This window comes from Telopea speciosissima, chromosome 4 (genome assembly GCF_018873765.1).
Source record: "Telopea speciosissima isolate NSW1024214 ecotype Mountain lineage chromosome 4, Tspe_v1, whole genome shotgun sequence".
Taxonomy (NCBI): domain Eukaryota; kingdom Viridiplantae; phylum Streptophyta; class Magnoliopsida; order Proteales; family Proteaceae; genus Telopea; species Telopea speciosissima.
The window spans coordinates 21,034,830-21,053,352 of NC_057919.1; the positions used below are offsets into that span (position 1 = coordinate 21,034,830).

Sequence of the window (18,523 nt, forward strand, 5' to 3'; positions counted from 1 at the left end):
CTCCAGTGAAATATTCTAATTCCATGACATGATCTATAAAGCCAATCCCACATCTCCATCAATCAATCAATCTCTTCAAATATAATAAGCCAATTTGAACACTGTAGAGTTGTAAACGGCACTCTATAATTGAGTGGGCCGCCAGGCCCACACTGTTTTCGGGTGTTTGGGCTTTCTCAATGCGCCTAATTTGGCCTCTCTACTCTGAACAGACACGTGGGTCTCATACTTTCTGGAAGGATTTTCCGTTTCTTTTGTTTTATTTTGTTTTTGGTTTTGTGGGGTGGGGTGGGGTGGGGGTTTGAAAACAAAATATCATAAAGTAGATTCGTTTTTCTACTTGTGCTAACCATTTTTGGATTGCATTCTAGGTTGATTTCACATTCTCAAGTTATAAAAAACAATAATTATTATTATTTAAAAATGGAAAATTGATCTATAATACATTCCAAGAATGCATTTCAAACACAACTCTAGTTAATTTACAAGCTATTGAGTACTCGATAACATTTCTTTATCATTTTTAATAAAAAATTATTATTTTAAAAGTCTTGAAGAACTGATATATATTATACAAATGACTAGAAAGATCCCAATGCCAATACTGTCGCCCACGCTCCTTAAACCAAGATATTTAAAACCTCACAATCAAACCAAACCTCTACTTCTTCCCACCCTTGCCCTTTAGGACTTTGAAGTACTTGGTAAAGACCTCGATCTAGCTTCCAACTCTTGTTTGCATTTTGCAATACCATGCTCTATAGAAGCTGCAAAGAAACATGAATTATGAAATAACAAGGAGGTCCATCCTGCATCTCCTGTGCGTGGGTCCAAACTACCATCACAAATTAATACCGGCTTTTCCCTTGTTTAAAGTTCTTAATATTCAAATAGAGTCAAACCTCTCTCCTCCATTGAAGGAGAGATCGTCTACGGTAAAGAGCATAATCATAAAACTAACAAAAAATTCTAAACATAAAAACATAGGGATCATGTTTAGAACCAGAGAACAGAAGTCTATCTTGGTGCATCCACACAAAGTAAGAAGTAATAGCCAAGATGGAAAAGACCATCTTACACTCAAATTTGGAAAAGGTTAAAATTGGAGATTAACAATTGAAATAGAGGGAGCCTGAAAGGAACCATCGGTGGCCTTGGCTATATATTAAAGACCTAATGTATATAAGTGATAGGTCTCTAGATATTATCTTCACTACTTTTAAAGATAACTTATGCTTAGCTGTAGCTCTTAACCTTGCGTCTTATGCGCAAAACAAACACTATGTATTCTACCAAAGTTTTCAAGTAACTTTCCTTTATGTTTTCATCAAACAAAACAATTGAAATCGAGGGAGCCTGAAATTGTTCGGTCATCAACCCCAATGGTTCTGCAACATAGAAATGTTTGGTAAAGTCACACGAAAGAAACAAGTGCCAATTTGTTTCAATTCATTTTTACAAAACATATAGACTAAAATCATCTTGCAAATCTCGTGGTAACTTCATTTTAGTAGGAATACCTCCAGCAAGCAACCTCCCTAAGAAAGAAAAAAAAATAATAAAATTGGGATGAATATTAGAAGACCACATCATCCTCCAGGCACAATTAAACTCAAAGTTACCCCATGGAGAAACAAACTTTTTGATAAAACATATTTACACCAACTTTAGTTGAAAATTTCTCATTTTTTTTTTGTAAAGATGCAAACCTAGAAATCAAAGATAGAGTTTGTACACAACTCTCTTGTTTGATGATCTGAGATGGCAATAGGACGATTGGAGTTTCATATGGTGTAAGCTTTGATGTTATCAACTGCAAGAGCGTAGGACTACATATAGAGAATTGTGTTCCACAATATTACAGAAGGGTGTGGTATACTCTTTTTTTCCCAAATCTTATATTTATACATTGTTTTGTCACCATCAATCCTACTGAAGTACCAAAGGTGCGTTCTGCCTGGGAAGCATCACAAGCGAAGTACTCTTGTAAAGAGAAAGAAAACAGCTAGTATATAAAACTAAAAGCCAGGCGTACAGGCGGATCGAATCATCAAATTCCTATTGAATCAGTTGGACGATCCCGTGATATGTGAACTGACTTTCACCAAAACTCATTGAACATGCTACTATGTTGGAGGAAGTGATCGAAGAGTAGACTACTGCATAACTTAGAGGCAGATAGCAAACTTCAGTGAAAAGGTTTCATTGTCAGGATCATGCCTCCCTGCCCCGGGATCCGACTCCTCTATTTTCGCTTGCCGGGACTATCATGCACTCCCACACACAAGCATGACAAAAAATACCACCTTACCCCCACCTAAGCGGGGGTAAGGTGGTATATTCCATCTTACTTGTGTGTGAAGTGCACACGACAATAAGAGCAAGCGAAAGTAGAGGAATCGAATTGCCCCGCCATCCGCTTTTAAGTGATAGGGTTTCAAACCTTAAAGTCAAATGTTGTTCGCAATCTAGATTTAAAACTTCAAGACCGATACGGGACGCTGATCGGTATCCGATACCGATTCCTAAAACCCTGCCTCGGCAGCTCCACCCGTGAAGATTATAGCCAAATATATAAATACGGGGATTAGGGACACAGCGCGAGACAAGAGAAAGATTTGGTGGCTGGATCTGTTTCTTCTGAGAATTCTGATATCGAAGGTCGCGGGGAAGGGAGCGAAAATACAGTATCAACTATTAAAAGCTGCAGGGAGCCGAGGCTATGGGAGTGGAGAAGCAACTGTTGAGGGCTGGAACTGGTCCCAAACCTGTTCCTGGTCAGAACGTCACAGTCCACTGCACGGGATTTGGTTCGCATACCTCTCTCCCCGCCTTTGCATATTCTTCCCTTTTTTCCAGTCGATTTCAATTTCCAATTTCGTATTTGTTGTCGCTGTTTAATAGTTTTCTTTCATAAGAAGCTCATTAAATATCCAATTTTTTTTGGGGTACGAACAGTCGGACATTACTGCACAACTTAGTTCTTTATCTCTGTAGATCTTTCTTGTTAGAATGGGTAAAATCAGAGGCAGACCACCCATCATTGAATCGGGTTTGGGATTGGGAATACAGGGGATGAGTTGATAGTGTTCATAAGATGACGGTGAAGTAAAATAATGAAAACTTTCTTCATCGTTTCTCAGAAGATCACTGGCTGGAGATACCTAACCAGCCAAATAAGACAACTTCATGTCACCTGGCTTTAGATCGTTTAATATTGTGTTCCTTACGACTTAATTTGTTACTAATGGGTCTCATTTCAACCTGTTCTGGGCTATGCATCCTCATCGGCTGATTTTCTTTAGCTTTTTTTGCTCAATGTAGGTAAAAACGGTGATCTCTCGCAGAAGTTTTGGAGGTTAGGAGTTTCTCGTCGTCTTCTCATCCAAAAAACAAATTACTTGCTTTCCCTATTCCCTTGGGTTTGTTTCTTATCTTTTTTTTTATTTTTGTATCTTAGCACAAAAGATCCTGGGCAGAAGCCTTTCTCGTTTAAAATTGGCCAAGGGTCGGTTATCAAAGGTAACTATAAGAACTCTCTTTCTCCCCTGTGAGTGCCAATCAAAAAATTTGATAATCAAAATTTGGTTTTTAGTTATTTTTTATGGGAGTTATGGAATTTTTAGATTTGAGAAAAATCCCAACATTAGAAAGTTGAAAATTTTACATACCGCTGAAAATTTGTTCTTGAATGGGAGGGAGGTTGACTCTTTGTCCTTTTGGAATTTGATTTTCTAACTGTTTTTATTGGATTTAAATTTAGATTTGCTTATTTGTAAATAAAATAGCTTAAGTAAATGAAATAACAAATACAAATACATTTACTTAAATAATATTTGTTATAAATAAGGTGGTTAAAAAAAGGCATCTTACACACCAAAAAAAAAAAGGTTTAGGTTGAAACTCCCATGTTTCGTCAAGTTTCGATTGGGATAAGTGAATTTATATAAGTGGTTCAAGTTGAAACTTGCGAAATTACCGAAAGATGACCGAAACATGTTGAAACTAGGTACAAAGTGGTATCACATTAATGTTTCTTCTCGGTTTCTTGCGAAACCGAGATTTAGAACCATGCTCAGGGGACATCTGATTTTTGGTCAGATGTAGGGTACTTTGGCTGTTAGAAGACACAACTGTTTGATCTTGTTGTAAGACCAAATCACCAACCAAACCTCTCAGGCATAAAGCTTGTTTTACTGCTTTTGTTGTCGCCATGTACTTAGCTTCTGTGGTAGACAAGGCAACCGTAAACTGTAATGTTACATTCTAGCTAATGGCGCAAGTAGAGAGTGTGAAAACATAGCCCGTCTACACTAAGTAACAAGGAAGCTTGACTGAGCAAAGAAGTCAAGAAACGAAGCTGCTTCTCTAATAGCCCCGCTGAATAGGAGGGCAAAGGCTTTTTTGCTTTGTAAATCAATATATTAAAAAAAATGGGAGACAGAATGCTAACTGGTCGCGTTTGTTGCACAGATTCCATGCAACGTTGTTGCTAACCGTTGGATTGGAAATATCTATTACGGACTGTTGATATAATTAATTAAAGAAACAAATCCAAATTGTAATTAATACGTATTCTAACCGTATGTGGAGAACTGTTTTAAAGGTAACAAATATCCTAAATTCTCTCTCTAAGACATCATCTTTTCGTATTTATCTCTCATTATCTCTCTCTTTCTCTCCATTAATTATCTTCTTTTTCTGAAAAAACCTTTGATGCATTAATTCTCTCTCTCTCTCTCTTGATTCTGTTGAGTTTTTTTCTGCAAAACAAAACTGTTTGTGTTCCATAACCTGAGAAGGATTGAACATCATTTTTATTCTTCCCTTTTCTTTTTTTGAAGGAAAAGGAATGTGGATCAGTTGGAACTGTTGCCAAATTGTTTAAACCATCCAGCTAAATTTAAACATGGAACACCTCAATACTGAAAAAGCCAATACAAACCAGAAACTTGAATAGAGTTCACCGACATTGACCATCTTAGAGCAATCCTTAAAGATCTTCCAAAACCATCAGAATTTGAAGCTTTATTTCCCAAAAATTTACTAAACTTGTATCTTGCCAACTGCATCCTCATGTGACCATGTCATAGTCTCTGTTTCAGTTGCCACTGAAACACCAATGCTTGCAGTAGACCTTTCCTTCTTTCCTTACTTTACTCTAAATCACTCTCTTTGAAGCATGTAAAATAAATAAACCTCAGTTACCTACCTAAGTAATTCTGTTATGATTCCTGTGGAAAACTTAAATAAAACTTGCTTTCATTTTTTACTTAACTAAATTTATTCCTCATTTGAGTTGGAGTTAATTGTAGCCTTGTGGGTGTTTGACATTCTTTGTACCTCCTCTTTTTCTTGTTCAGTTTTAGTTGGGTTTAAACAGTCCGGTAGGAGGCCCTTCACCAGATTTTGCAGAAAAAAACTCAACAGGTCTCCACATACGGTTAGAATACACATTGATTGCAATTGGGATTTGTTTCTTTATTTAATTATATCAATGGTATGTAATAGATATTTCCAATCCAACGGTTAGCAGCTATGCTGCGTGGAATCCGTGCAACAAACGTGACCGGTTAGCGTTCTTTCTCCCAAAAAATATTTAGAGAGAGGGGGCTTCAAGTTCTTAGGAAGAGCCGTACGAGGCAGCTCACGTATGGTTCGGGAGCCAAACCCCAGCACAGGGGCTTAGGTCAACACTTCATAATAGCCAGTCATCAATTGGAAGAGGGCAAGATGGTGATGAATTGCGATTGGTCCAAACCTTCGACCAGTGGCTTCTTGTGGTCCAAATCAACAGCATAATTGGAATTAATGAAACCAACAACAGTTCCCAAACTAAGGAGTCAATTACAACCAGTTGGTTGATGTTGTAGCTGCCTCAGTGCAACAGTCAAACAAAATTACAAGAAAAAAGAGGGGAAAAAGTACAGAAAATGGCAGAAGTCTGTATATAAATCGTTGCTTGCATGGAGCATGACAAAAAGGTAGAGTGCTTACTGATTTCAAGATGGATGTGTTATATTCTTCATTGTTTTTTGTGCCCCTAGTGCCAGAATTGTTTGCCATAGTTGGAATTAAATGATTGGAGTACCACAGTTGCTGATATTGTTGTAACGTTGTTGTTTCTGTTGCTTCAAGAATTCACGAAGATTTATATGTACGTGCTGATACAGCATATGGCATACATAGATAGGTGTTCTTGTTGATTTTGTAAGGTAACACATCAGAGGGTTGAAGCGGATTGACTAATTCAGCCTTTTTTCTGGATTTTACTGTGGTTTAGTTTTTATGATTTTTTGGTTACTCTTTTTTATCCCCTCATCTTTCGCTGCAGTTGGTCACTTTTACACTAGTGCAGTAGGTTGCATGGATTCCTTTGAAGTGTAAGCAGGACGTCTGAAAAATACACCCAGAGGGTGCTAGTTTTACAGTTATTTGGGAGATTTAGTAATATTTTAATCCATTGGTGCATAGAAATTCTATCTACAAAGTTGTTTTGAAAAGACAATATATCTTAAACACTGTTATCCCTTGGCTCTCTGGGGTGCTTGAGTTCCTTACCAAGTGGAAAAGAGGTAGAGAGGTGGGGGATATGGAAGATAACTTGAAAACCAAATTCTTACCTATGTACTCTTTGTTCTCTTCTCATTATATTGATTTTGGGGTTTAGTATTAACAAGGAAAAGAGAAGATATCAAAATGCACAAAGGTAGTGTTCCAGTTTTCTCGCACTCTACCCACCTTGAAGGCTCATAACACAAGTGAGCCACCCATCGATGCCATAGATTGGTCAACCATGTTAATGGGTGTTGCTATCTCCATACCTCTCTTCTTGAACTGAATGATCAGGATGGCATGGATCAGTGCTTCATTGAGGTCTTTGATTCACCATAGCCGGAAGGCTGGTCCTATCAATTTCATACAATTTAAAATGGGCTGAGTTTCATGGATTTGTCCAAAGGTGATCTCTGAATTTTTTTTTTAAAGAAATGAAAAATTGTACACCTGGAGTTTGATGTGGTGGTACTAACTGTACCACTTCCCCGTCTATTTTCCATTTTTTCTTGGACAGTATTTCTGTAGATTTACTTCTTTCCGGTTTTTCCTTTTCCCCCTTTTTTTGGTAAACATCGAAAATTCATGTCTGCATCACTAGCGTTGTATGTGGTGTGAGTAAGAACTCAGTGATGGTGTTTTAATTGTTTTTTTTGAGGCATATGCATAACATTATTGTAGTGCAAGTGAAGTCATCACATCATTTCAAGCTATCCACATCTCTTCTCTTTCCGAATAAATGTGCTGCGGTAGACTCTTGTTTGAATAGGGTGATACATTCCATGTAATTAGGACCTGGCAAATTGGCAGTGGTTTCTTTTGCTAGTATTTGAAGGAAGGTCCTGTAGGCGTTAAAGCCTTTCCATTTGTTATTAATTCAATCTGTTCTGCCATATTTTAGGATGGGATGAAGGTGTGTTGGGGATGCAAGTAGGAGAAAATGCTCGTCTTCAGGTAACATTCATTTCTCTTGATTGGTATTTTTTGGTATTTAACTTATGGGAGGGGATCTACACGCCGCTTACATGTGATAGCATATCCCATGCCAAGCCAGTAGGCACATGGGAGGGGGTGCCTCACGATTTGATTACGAGGGTCCCACATGGTCAGGGTGGAGGGATTGTGAGAGAGCGATGTACTCTCTGCAGCGTGTAGATCCTTTTCCCATTACTTATTGAAACATTAATTTTTTGGTTTGTAAGTTTGTTATTTGAGAATTTTAATCACGTTCCATAACAGATTTGGCTTTGGAAAATTATGTCAAATAATGCGAATGTTGATTTGGGTATAAGTGTTATGGCTGAAATATGCTCAGGATTTCAGTAGTGGGGAGTAAATACTTTCAGAAATGAAGCAGAATCTATGCGCACTTATTTATTCGTGTGCAATTTTACTTTTATTGAGGTTCTCTCTTGTTCTTCTTATACGCCCTCTTACACTTTGATTGGTAAGTCACAATCTCTGTGCGTTGGGGAAAAGGGACTGCCCGGGGGGGGGGGGGGTTATCAACATGATGGATTGCTGATTATTTTTTGTAGCAGCTCAATTGGAAGCAAGACACTTGGTCACTATGACACTTTTCTGCAACTCCCCAAAGACCACCCAAACTCAGGGCTGGGTAGGATGGGGTTGGGATGGGTGAGTAAATAATAGAAGCAGACATGATTGTGAGCTGTTGGTTGTAATTGCTTGACTTATGAACTACAGTCACTATAAAACTCTGAAATGTACTTGTTGCAAGGCAGATTCAAATCTTGTAGGTAATGGCCCAAAATTTACTATGGTTCATAAGGGTGAAAACTAGGGTTGGGTTTGAGGGTGTCAAAAGGGAATCGGAACCGACTGTGTACAGATGAACTGAATGGAACCGAATCCTAACAGTTCAGGTGTGGTTATAACAAATAAGTTATAGTTCGGTTCGGTTCGGTTAAGAACCGGAAAGTCTGTGGTTTTAAACCGTTACAAAACCAAATTGCCGAATGTAACCGGAACCGAATAAACCGAATCTAAACCAAACCCTAAACCTTGGTTGGACCATTCAATAATCCAAAACAGCTAAACCCTAACTCATTTCGATCTTCCATTTCCAGAACAGCAAATCCCTGCTCTTCATCTCTTACTCTTCCACTCTTTGTCAGTTTGTCTCTTCAGCTCCGTCAGTCTGCCCTCTTCCTGATGCTTATCTTTGCTTTCTTCTCTTGCTACGTCTAAAGAATTCCACAAGCCAAGAAGAGATTGAAGCCCTAACATCGTTCAAACTTAATCTCCGCGAAACTCTTGGCGCGTTAAACGGCTAGGATTCACCCACTCCTTCTCATGGAAACAAATCTAGGTCAAAACTGCGGGTTTCGACCAAGACAACTTGGTTTCACAGCTAACTGGGACGAAACCTTAGGGGAGTTTTAAAAATACCAAGTTTCGACTGGTTTCGACAATATTTCGGAAATTTCGAAGTTTCGACAAAAAAATATCAAGTTTCGACCAATTTTAACCAATTTCAACTAACCCAGTTTCGACCACCCCATCACATGTCGAGTTTGACCAAAAAAATACCAGATTTTGACCAAATTTCGGTGTCTGGCTGGTTGAAACCTAGGTCGGCACCTAATTCTTTATCCTTGGCTTCTACCCCAGTTGCAACTAGAGAATACCTTTGTCCACTTGCCGTTGAAGTCCATGATCTGAAATTGAGAGTGCTCACAGTTCCAAGTAGATCTCTTTCCTTTTTTAGCCTAAGGTTAGGACAAAAGTTATCTGAATTGCGGAACGGACTCCCGTGGATCTCAGAGCTCATTTTAGGGGTCAGACAAGGAGAGTTTGGAAACTGAAGGAAAAAAGGGTTTCTGCTGTTGTGTGTTGAATGTTGTTTGAGAACTTCCCTGAGGTTAGTTTCTTTCAATGCTTCTTTTTTCTCTCTAGTGTTTAGAATTTTCTGGATAGGGAGAGCTTTATTTTCTTATAATTGCTTTTATTGGGACTTTATTTATTGTCATGACATTTTTTGAATTTCATTAATCATTCCTTCATTGTGTTGTGCTCGAATGGGAGTGTTTTCTTGAGTGGAGTAATATTTTTCTTTTGAGTTTCACATACAACACATGAACATGGTTGAGAATGTGACATTGCTCTTCTTGTTGATTTACCATCCTTATTGGGGTTCTTCCAAGTTGATCTACTGTGCACATTCCCCCTACATGTGGTGCAATGAACTTTAGTTCCTGCCCGGGCTTTTAAGAGTGATGTATTTCTAGATTGGTAGGAGACCAACTAGAAGCCAATAACCAGGACTTGCTATGAACAGGGTAGTTCGGGTAGGTCAAAAATAGGTGTTTTGGTCAATTTAGGGTCAGGGTTTAATGAAACCTAGGGTTTGATGGTAGGGTTATGCTAAGTTGATGTAGGGAAGTCCTCCGGTAAAGGTGATGTTAAGTTTTAATGGAGGGAAGTGTGCTGGAATGAATTGGCAGCTAGGTGCAGGTTAGGGTTTCGGGATTTTGGAAAAGAAGAAAGATATATTTTTTAGAGTTTATGATGGTCAGATGAGGGAATCACTTGGATCGAGTTTTCCTTCGTGTGAGAGGGGGATTCGATCAAAGCTTGGTGTGATTTGGCTGGCTGGTTTGGTCTGGGCAGAATTTAGGTGTTGGGAAAAATTGAAAACAAAGGGAGAATTTTAGGGTTTGAGGCTGTAAGAAGATTAGAAGAAGAATTGTTAGGGATGGGGATGATTCAAACTCTCACTGTTGTTGTAGAAATTCCTTGGCAGAAGCTTGCTTGATTGTAAAGCTTAAATAAAAATCAAAACTTGAACTAGAACTTGAATGAGAGCTTCAAAGAACAACCCGGGCTTCACACTGTAAAGTGTCGATTGAATCAAACTCCAATCCCACCAGCCTTGATCAAACACAGAATAAATCTTCAATGGAAGAGAGCAGCAGAAAGCTTTTTCATTATCAAAATTCGTGTTCAGTACTTGCCCCCCTTACAACGTTATAAAAGACTCAAAAATAGACTCCTACACTAAAAAGGAAAGGCCTAACCCAATCCTTAACCTATTAGGTAACTTAAACTGACTAGGAAACTGAAATAGACTCAAATAGGAGTCCTAATCCAGCCCCACTAAACACTTAAAAGGAAAATTACTAAAATCACTTAAATTGAACCATTGGTTGAACCGGTTCAATTTATAAACAAAAACACCAAAATAAAACCAAGTATAGAACTAAAACAACTAATCCCGTATGCAACCTATTTACCCGTATTTTAGGTCTATAAAGTGGCCTATTACATAGAAACCCATGGGATCAAAGGCCCACCATGTATATAACCCAATCCTAGACTTATTCCTAAGCAAAGAAGCTCAGTTTGGTGATAAATCTGCATTAAAGAGAGTTAAGAAATGTGAAAGGTTGGTGCAACATTTTGCTCTAGTTATTTTGCTTTTTGGTCCTAATTTAGTTGCCCATCTTGCTGAATGGATTTAGATTTTAGATGTTCATATCTTCTGAATTTTGTATTTTTCTTAAGGGAAAAAGAACATGGGAGTGTTGGCATAGGCCATACTACCGGACAGAGAACTACATCCCCTTTTCTTAATTTGTGTAATCAATAAATTGGGATAATTTGACTGTTATTTATTATTCAACCATTTAAAGGACTAGTAAATTCTATTTCCACAGGTTGGATTCATTGTTGGTAGTTTATACCTTTCTTTCCTATCTATACAAGTTCATTGTAGCTGAAACAAATAATTTTGAGGGTGCATCAATATAAGTTTTGTTGATGCATCAATGCAATCTTAAGCTTGCTTTAATATGTTTCATTATGTTGTATTTGTAGGTGTTTTAGATATATACTGATAAAATGGAATGGTCTAAAATTGAGATGAAAGAGTCGAATGATGGTACTTTGGTACTACAACCCCGTTTGTTAGTTTAACGTTAGAGGGTGAAAGTTGCAATGCTACCCATCTTGAGAAAAAGCCTATGGCTAGGGTAGTAGCTTGTTGGACAATTAACTGGTTCAAATCAACAGATCCGACAGATTGTGCGGATAGAAAGCCTCAAGCTCAATATGCCAAGTGTGGATAGTTGTTCATGGCTGACCCCATAAAAAATGGGACCTCCAACTTGAGCAATTATAAAAAAAGGTGTCCTAAGCATGAGAACAAGGGCATAGGCTAAGTGTTTATGCAACCATCTATTGGGAAGTTGGCTTTAAAGGATTTGAAGATTAACACCAATGTTGTTTGTGAGATGTTTTTGACTTTAATTGTAAAAAACGAACTCCCTTTAAAATTTGTGGAGTACGAAGATTTTAAGAAGTTGATGCTATATGTGTATGCTGATTACATCTCATTAGCAGAAACACACTTTTGAGTGTTGTTCAAAAAGTATTCAAGAAGTAGAACACTATCAGAGAGGCAGTCAAAAGTTCACTGGGAGTGTTTTAGCAACCATTAATTTCTGGACCTTCATCTCTAATGATGGATATATGACACTCACAACCCACTATATTGATAGGCCATGGGTTTTACACAGGAAATTGATAAAATTTACTGTCGGACTCCTCCACACTCGAGTGCATATATTTGTGAGATAGTTGACAAGATATTGATTGAGTGAGGGATTGAAGGGAGATTGTTTTTTTGTAGCAGTAGACAATGCAAGTGCAAATGATGCATTTGTTCTTTATTTCAAAACAGATCGGAATGCGAAGAACGCATTGGTGTGTAAGGGGGGGATTCTTTCATGTTCATTGTTGTGCACATGTCTTGAACCCCATAGTGCAAGATGATCAAATTGATTAATAAATCAGTTTAGAAGGTTTGAGATAGTGTCAAATTCGTCAAAAGTTCTCAAACTAGGAAGTTGAGGTTTGCAAAAAGTTGTAAGCACATGGGAATGACCACTAAGAGAGGCTTGCATGGAGATGTGAGCATGAGGTGGAATTTCACCTATCAAATGCTTGATGATGCGTTGTTTTATCGGCAAGCTTTTGACAACTTAGAGAAGTTAGACACGAACTACACAGATTGCCTAACTTCTGATGAATGGGCAAAAATTTTAAAAATTGTAAAGTTTTTGAGACCTTTTGATGAGATCACGAAGGTGTTGTCTGGTTTTAAGAATCTAACATTTAACTTGCATTTCCGAAGTGATATACAACTTTAAATGATGGATCTTTGGTTGTGGATGATTTTATAATAAAAATCATGAAATAGTTTTGGCTACAAGTTTTGACTGCTGGTTTTAAGACCCAAATGACCAAATTAGGTCTCGAACCTTCTAGGAAACCTTATTTTAGATCCTCTAAACATAGTGAAACCCTTAGATTGTAAAGAACATACCCAAAATTGTAGTTTGGTTTCAGGCCCTAGGTTGATAGTATATACTATACAACTAAGTATTTATTTATTTATTTATTTTTTTTTCGCAAAACTTCATTCCCTGGGGAAGATGATATACCTTCAACTTTCAATCTTGCAAAAAACCTTCACAAATGCAGCAAATCGTCGTTCTAGATGCGTTCCAATACAGCCCAATATCTTGTTTAACAAAGATATGATGGTATTTGGCAAAAAATCACAAAAATTGAGGTTTTCTTGGATCTTTCCATTTTTAGAGTCAAAACTAGTGAAATAGATCGAAATTTCGACCCATTTCGATTGAAATCGTGCATTTTATACAAAGGGAATGTATTGTTTCATCCAAAACGATACCAAAACTCGAAACATGGTCGAATTTTTGACCGAAACTTGGTAATACTCAGGTATCACACTTGTTTTGTTTCGACCTTTGTCAAAACTGAAAGATTTTGCGAAATTACAGCCAGAAGTGCTTGGGATTATAGAATTGGTCCTCTACAATATAAAAGAAAACCCAAAAATACTTAGCTCATGGCCATACAACCCATTGGGCACTGAAAATTAAGCTAGAATATTCGTTAATTCTTGGTTGAGTTTGACCCAACCAATAGCATGGCTTGCTACCTGCCTTCTTGTTTTTCTGAACTGCATCAACCAAAGCCTCAACATTCTTTAGGAGCAATTTATTTTGGCATTAATCAATCACCCTACCCCCAGTACTGAATGCTGACTCAGATGCAACCATGAACATAGGAATCACCAATATATCACCAGCTAGCCAAGATAAATAAGGAAATTGGGCCTGACCTTCCAATATGTTAGAACATATTACTTGGCATCCTTGGTCCACAATTTTCTTGGCTCTTTAAGATACTGGTCCAATTCAGGCTTGTCACCGGTGTTGGTCATCTTCTTTTTGCCCAATTAGCGAATGGATTTGAACCCTCTTCAACAACACTAGTCAAAGATGGTATACACTTGTATTCCCATAAAGTCAGCCTAAAGCTGGTCTCACATGGTCAACAATCTCATCAGTTAGTAAGAGCTATTAATTGTGTAGCTGTTTATATGCTTACTGAAGAATTTCCAACCTGTAGCGAGTATAAAACACTGCAAATGATAAAACCAATTAATGTTTTCCCCCATATTTATTGAACTTTTCTCTTATGGCACATACCATCTCCATCATAAATCACCTCCAAGCAAGGATCCATCGTTTAAAGTTGAATGAATAAGCACCACATTCAGAAATACAAGTTGGATGTTGGATACTTGGAACCAAATAACACTTTCATTATTTCATCAAAGTCTCAAACTTTATAATTTTTTCTAATCTTTGCCCATTCAATAGGGGTAGGGCAATCTGTGTAGTTCTTGTCTAAGCCGATAGAACAAAGCATCATCAAGTATTTGGTAGGTGGAATTCCACCTTACTCACATTTCCATGCAAGCCCCTCTTAGTGGTCATTCCCATATGCTCACTACTTTCTGCAAACCTCACCTTTCTAGCTTGAAAACTTTTGACAAACTTGACACTGTGTCGAACCTTTATCAATCAATTTGATACTATCTTACACTATGATGTTCATGACATGTACACAAAAACGATGATGAAAGAATTCCTCTTACACACTAATGCATTCTTCGCTTTAGGTTTGTTCTCAAATAAATAAAAAATACATCATTCGTACTTGCATTGTCTAATGTTACAGAAAACAATCTCTATTCAATCCCCCACTCGGTCACTATCTTGTCAACCGTCTCACAAATATGTGCATCCGAGTGTGGAGGAGTCAAAACAATAAGTTTATCGATTTTTTTGTGTAAAACCCATAATCTGTCAGTATAGTGGATTGTGAATATCATTTATCCATTATTGTAAATTTGTAGATTGAGGTCCACAAATTAGGGTTTGCTAAAACACTACCAACATAATTTTTAACTACCTCTCTGATAGTGTTGTCCTTAAATACTTTTAGAAAAAAAAAAGGGGCATACCCAGTGCACAAGGCTGTTGCCACTGTGGGGTCTGGGGAGGGTCTTAATGTACACAGCCTTACCCCTGCTTTCGCAGAGAGGCTGTTTCCAGTCTTAAATACTTTTGAATATCACTCTTGTTTCTGCTAATAAGTTGTAATTAGAACACACATATAACATCAATTTCCTAAAATCTTTGTATTCCACACATTTAAAAGGAGTTTATTTTTTACAACTAAAGTCCAAACTATCTCACGAACAACATTGAGGTCAATCTTCGAATCCTTTAAAGTCAACTTCCCACTAGATGGTTGCATAAACATATGACTATGTCGTTGTTGTCATGCTTACACACCTTTTCATGTGATTGTTCAAGCAAGAAGGTCCCAGGGTCAACCATGTACAATTATCCACGCTTAGTACATTGAGCCCTAGGCTTTCTATCCGCATAGTCTTTCAGATCTGCTGTTTTTAACCAGTTAATTGTCCAGCAGACTATATTGCCTTAGCCTTGGGCTTTTTCTTAGGATGGATACCAGTGTCACTTTCACCCTCAAACATTAGGGGTTGTGGAACCAAAATACACCATTATTTGACTCTGTTAAACCATTCCATCTTACCGGTATAGTAGAATATAGAATATCTAAAATACTTACTATATAATATGATGAAACATATTAAAGCAAGCTCAAGATTGTACTGATGCACCCTCAAAATTACAACAAACTTGTATAGATAGGAAAGAAAGTATGAAGTACTAACAAGAATCCAACCTGTGGAAATAAAGAGTTTATTAGTTCTTAAATAGTCGAATACTATATAGCAACCAAATGCTCCCAATTTATTGATTCTATAGATAAAGAAATATAGAATATTTGGAAAAGATATGACTAACTAAAATTTAAATTCATTCAACAAGATGGACAACTAAATTAGGACGAAAGAGCTAAATTAAATGCAGCAAGATGTTCACATTTCTTAACACTCTTAAAAGCCAGGGAGGGAACTAAAGCCTGTTACACATTTATGAGGAATACGCACAGGTGATCAACTTGGGAGAACCCCCAATAAGGATGGTAAATTAGCAAGTTGAGCTATGTCACATTTTCAACTATGTTCATATGTTGTATGTAAAATTCAAAGCAAAAGATTCCTCCACTCCACAAAACTCTTCCATTATAGTGAAGGAATGATTAAAATTCCATGACAGTAAACGAAGTCCCAACTGAAGCAATCAGATGAGAATAAAGCACTCCAGATCCAGAAACGTCTAAACACTAGAGAGAAACCAAAAACATTGAAAGAAACTAATCTTAGAGAAGCTATCAAACAACATTCAACAAATCCACGTGAGTAGAACCTAAGCAGAAACCCTCTTTTCCTTTGGTTTCCAAACTCTCACCATCTCTCCCATAAAATGAGCTCCGAGATCCAAGAGAGTCCATTGAAATAACTTTTGTCCAAACTTTCTGCTACAAGGTTTTGCTGTTTTGGATTGGTGATTGGTCTAAGTGCCTAACCAAGGTTTAGGGTTTGGTTTAGATTCGGTGATTTGGTTTTGCAAACAGTTTAGAACCACCTGTTTTCTGGTTTTTAACCGAACTGTACCAACCAAAACTGAACTGTTTGGTTGGTTTGGCTGTAAACAGTCGGTTCCGGTTCTGGTTTCCTTTTTGCACCATTACCATTCCCTTGAGTTAAACTTTGATTGCAGTGGCCTAGGGAACATGCGGGGCTGGGTGGTCACAGATAGAGTCTTTAGGTACAGTCTGCGAGATGTGGCTGAGATCAAGCCTGTAATTTATGCATTGAATCTCTCATCTACTAGCAGTGAATCCAAATGCCTGCAGAGGGTGACTTGGCATTAGTTATAGGTTGGTTAGCTTTACAAGGCAGTGCTCATGGGCTTAAGTAATAAATTTGTCATAAAACAGTCAATTAAATTTCAACTTCTAAATTTCTCACCACATAATAGAAAGGGCAAGCAAATCCATGTGTTTCCCATTGAACCGACTTAGGTATGGAGAACCCGATGGATTTATTCTCTTTTTTGGTTGTACAGCTGGATTCCCGTACATCATTACTAGGGATCAAGCATGAGTTTGTATGCTCTTGTGTGCTTACTGTGTTGAATGCATCTCCTCTTAGCATTGAACCAAAGCATTTTTGATGTATCTAATCATCTTCGGTTGCTTTTGCAGTGCTCTCCTGACTATGCGTATGGTCCTAATGGATTTCCAGCATGGGGAATACTGCCCAATTCGGTTTTGGTTTTTGAAATTGAAGTCCTTAGCGTGGAGTGACCACCCTTTTTTTTTTAAGAGTTGGTAACAACCTGGGAAATCATTTGACTACCCTTTACATGTTTTCATGGACCAGCTGCTCAGTTTCCTGTTCTTTGAACACCTTTGAGTTCTTGATTTAGTGGAATCGATTCTCTGAATTTCATATTTACATCAGTTATGACCTACACTTTTTTTTTTTTGTTTTTTGATGGGCATACTACTCTTTCTTCCTATTACTGAAGCATATGATGCTTTAAAAACCCTTATGAATGTAATTCTCTTCACCTGCCGCAGTCCTTTATAGTTAAATGTTGGGCTTGGCCATGCAGGTGTGTCATTAAGCCATATTTTTATTAATTTGTAACATCCAACCTTTGGGTTGAACTATGACCTCACAATATTCATATATTAAAGTATGCTGGGCAATAGTGTTAGATCTGATCCTAGTGCCCAATGTGTGAAACCTTCATAACTTATTACTCACTCTTTGAAGAACACTATTTATTTAATAGGGCTAGGGGAAAGTTGGAGATGATGGTTTTTGGAACAGATTTTGAGCAAGCCCCATTGTCAGACTCTTCCATTTAATTTTGGAAATAAGGTGAAGATTCCCCCTCCCTCTCCCTCCATCTCTCATCCAGCACAGCTAAGGAAGGTATGGAAAATGAGAACTATCTTTCACAAGCCTACTGCTGTTCCTCTTTCCCCCGACAGTTTTGCTTTTCATATTTTGCAGGTTTTGGTTCTTGGAATCCTCCTTTGGTTTTCTTAATTATTTTTGTTCGGTCTGGGATTGAAAATTGTCTTTTCTAAGTAGGCTTTGAAAGGATAATTATCAGTAAACAGGGTGTAAAAATGGAGTTTGGTTGAACATTTTCTTTTCACAAACACCTGTTAAAGCAGAGTCCCTACAGGAAAGTGCTCGTTATGCTGAGGGTGGGCCTGTAGGATTTGCTGAAGTCGCTGGTAAATATGTGCAGAGTTGAAATAAATCAGTTACGACTTATGAATAGTCACTCATGCTTCATTGGGGAAATGTTTAATCGTTAATACAAGATTAAACACCAACAGTACTGGAAGTTATACACTGACGTGCATTGGATGATGATGATGCACAGTGGGGGAATGGGTGGTGCCTGCTGTGCAGTGGCCACAGGTAATACAGAGGTGGGCACTGATAAAGATAATGGATGATGTGTATTTGTACAGGATAGTAGTTGCTGGTGGGGGGAAGAGAGAAGGGATTATGGTAGGGATGGAAGGAATTTAAGGGTTGGTCATTTGAATCGTGGGCAAAGGACTAACGGAGGCAGAACTACCTTTGGAATTGGGGGGGCGA

General features: G+C 37.8%; 1 protein-coding gene across 1 annotated transcript; it reads left to right on the forward strand.

The window, feature by feature from the left end:
• Nucleotides 1–2,631: 2,631 nt before the first annotated feature.
• LOC122658267 (peptidyl-prolyl cis-trans isomerase FKBP12-like) lies at nt 2,632–17,366 on the forward strand. The gene is made up of 5 exons (XM_043853186.1): nt 2,632–2,810; nt 3,325–3,358; nt 3,461–3,522; nt 7,457–7,509; nt 17,101–17,366. The coding sequence occupies exons 1-5, from the start codon at nt 2,723–2,725 to the stop codon at nt 17,200–17,202; spliced, it is 339 nt and encodes a 112-aa protein (XP_043709121.1). The 5' UTR covers nt 2,632–2,722; the 3' UTR covers nt 17,203–17,366.
• The last annotated feature ends 1,157 nt before the right edge of the window (nt 17,367–18,523 follow it).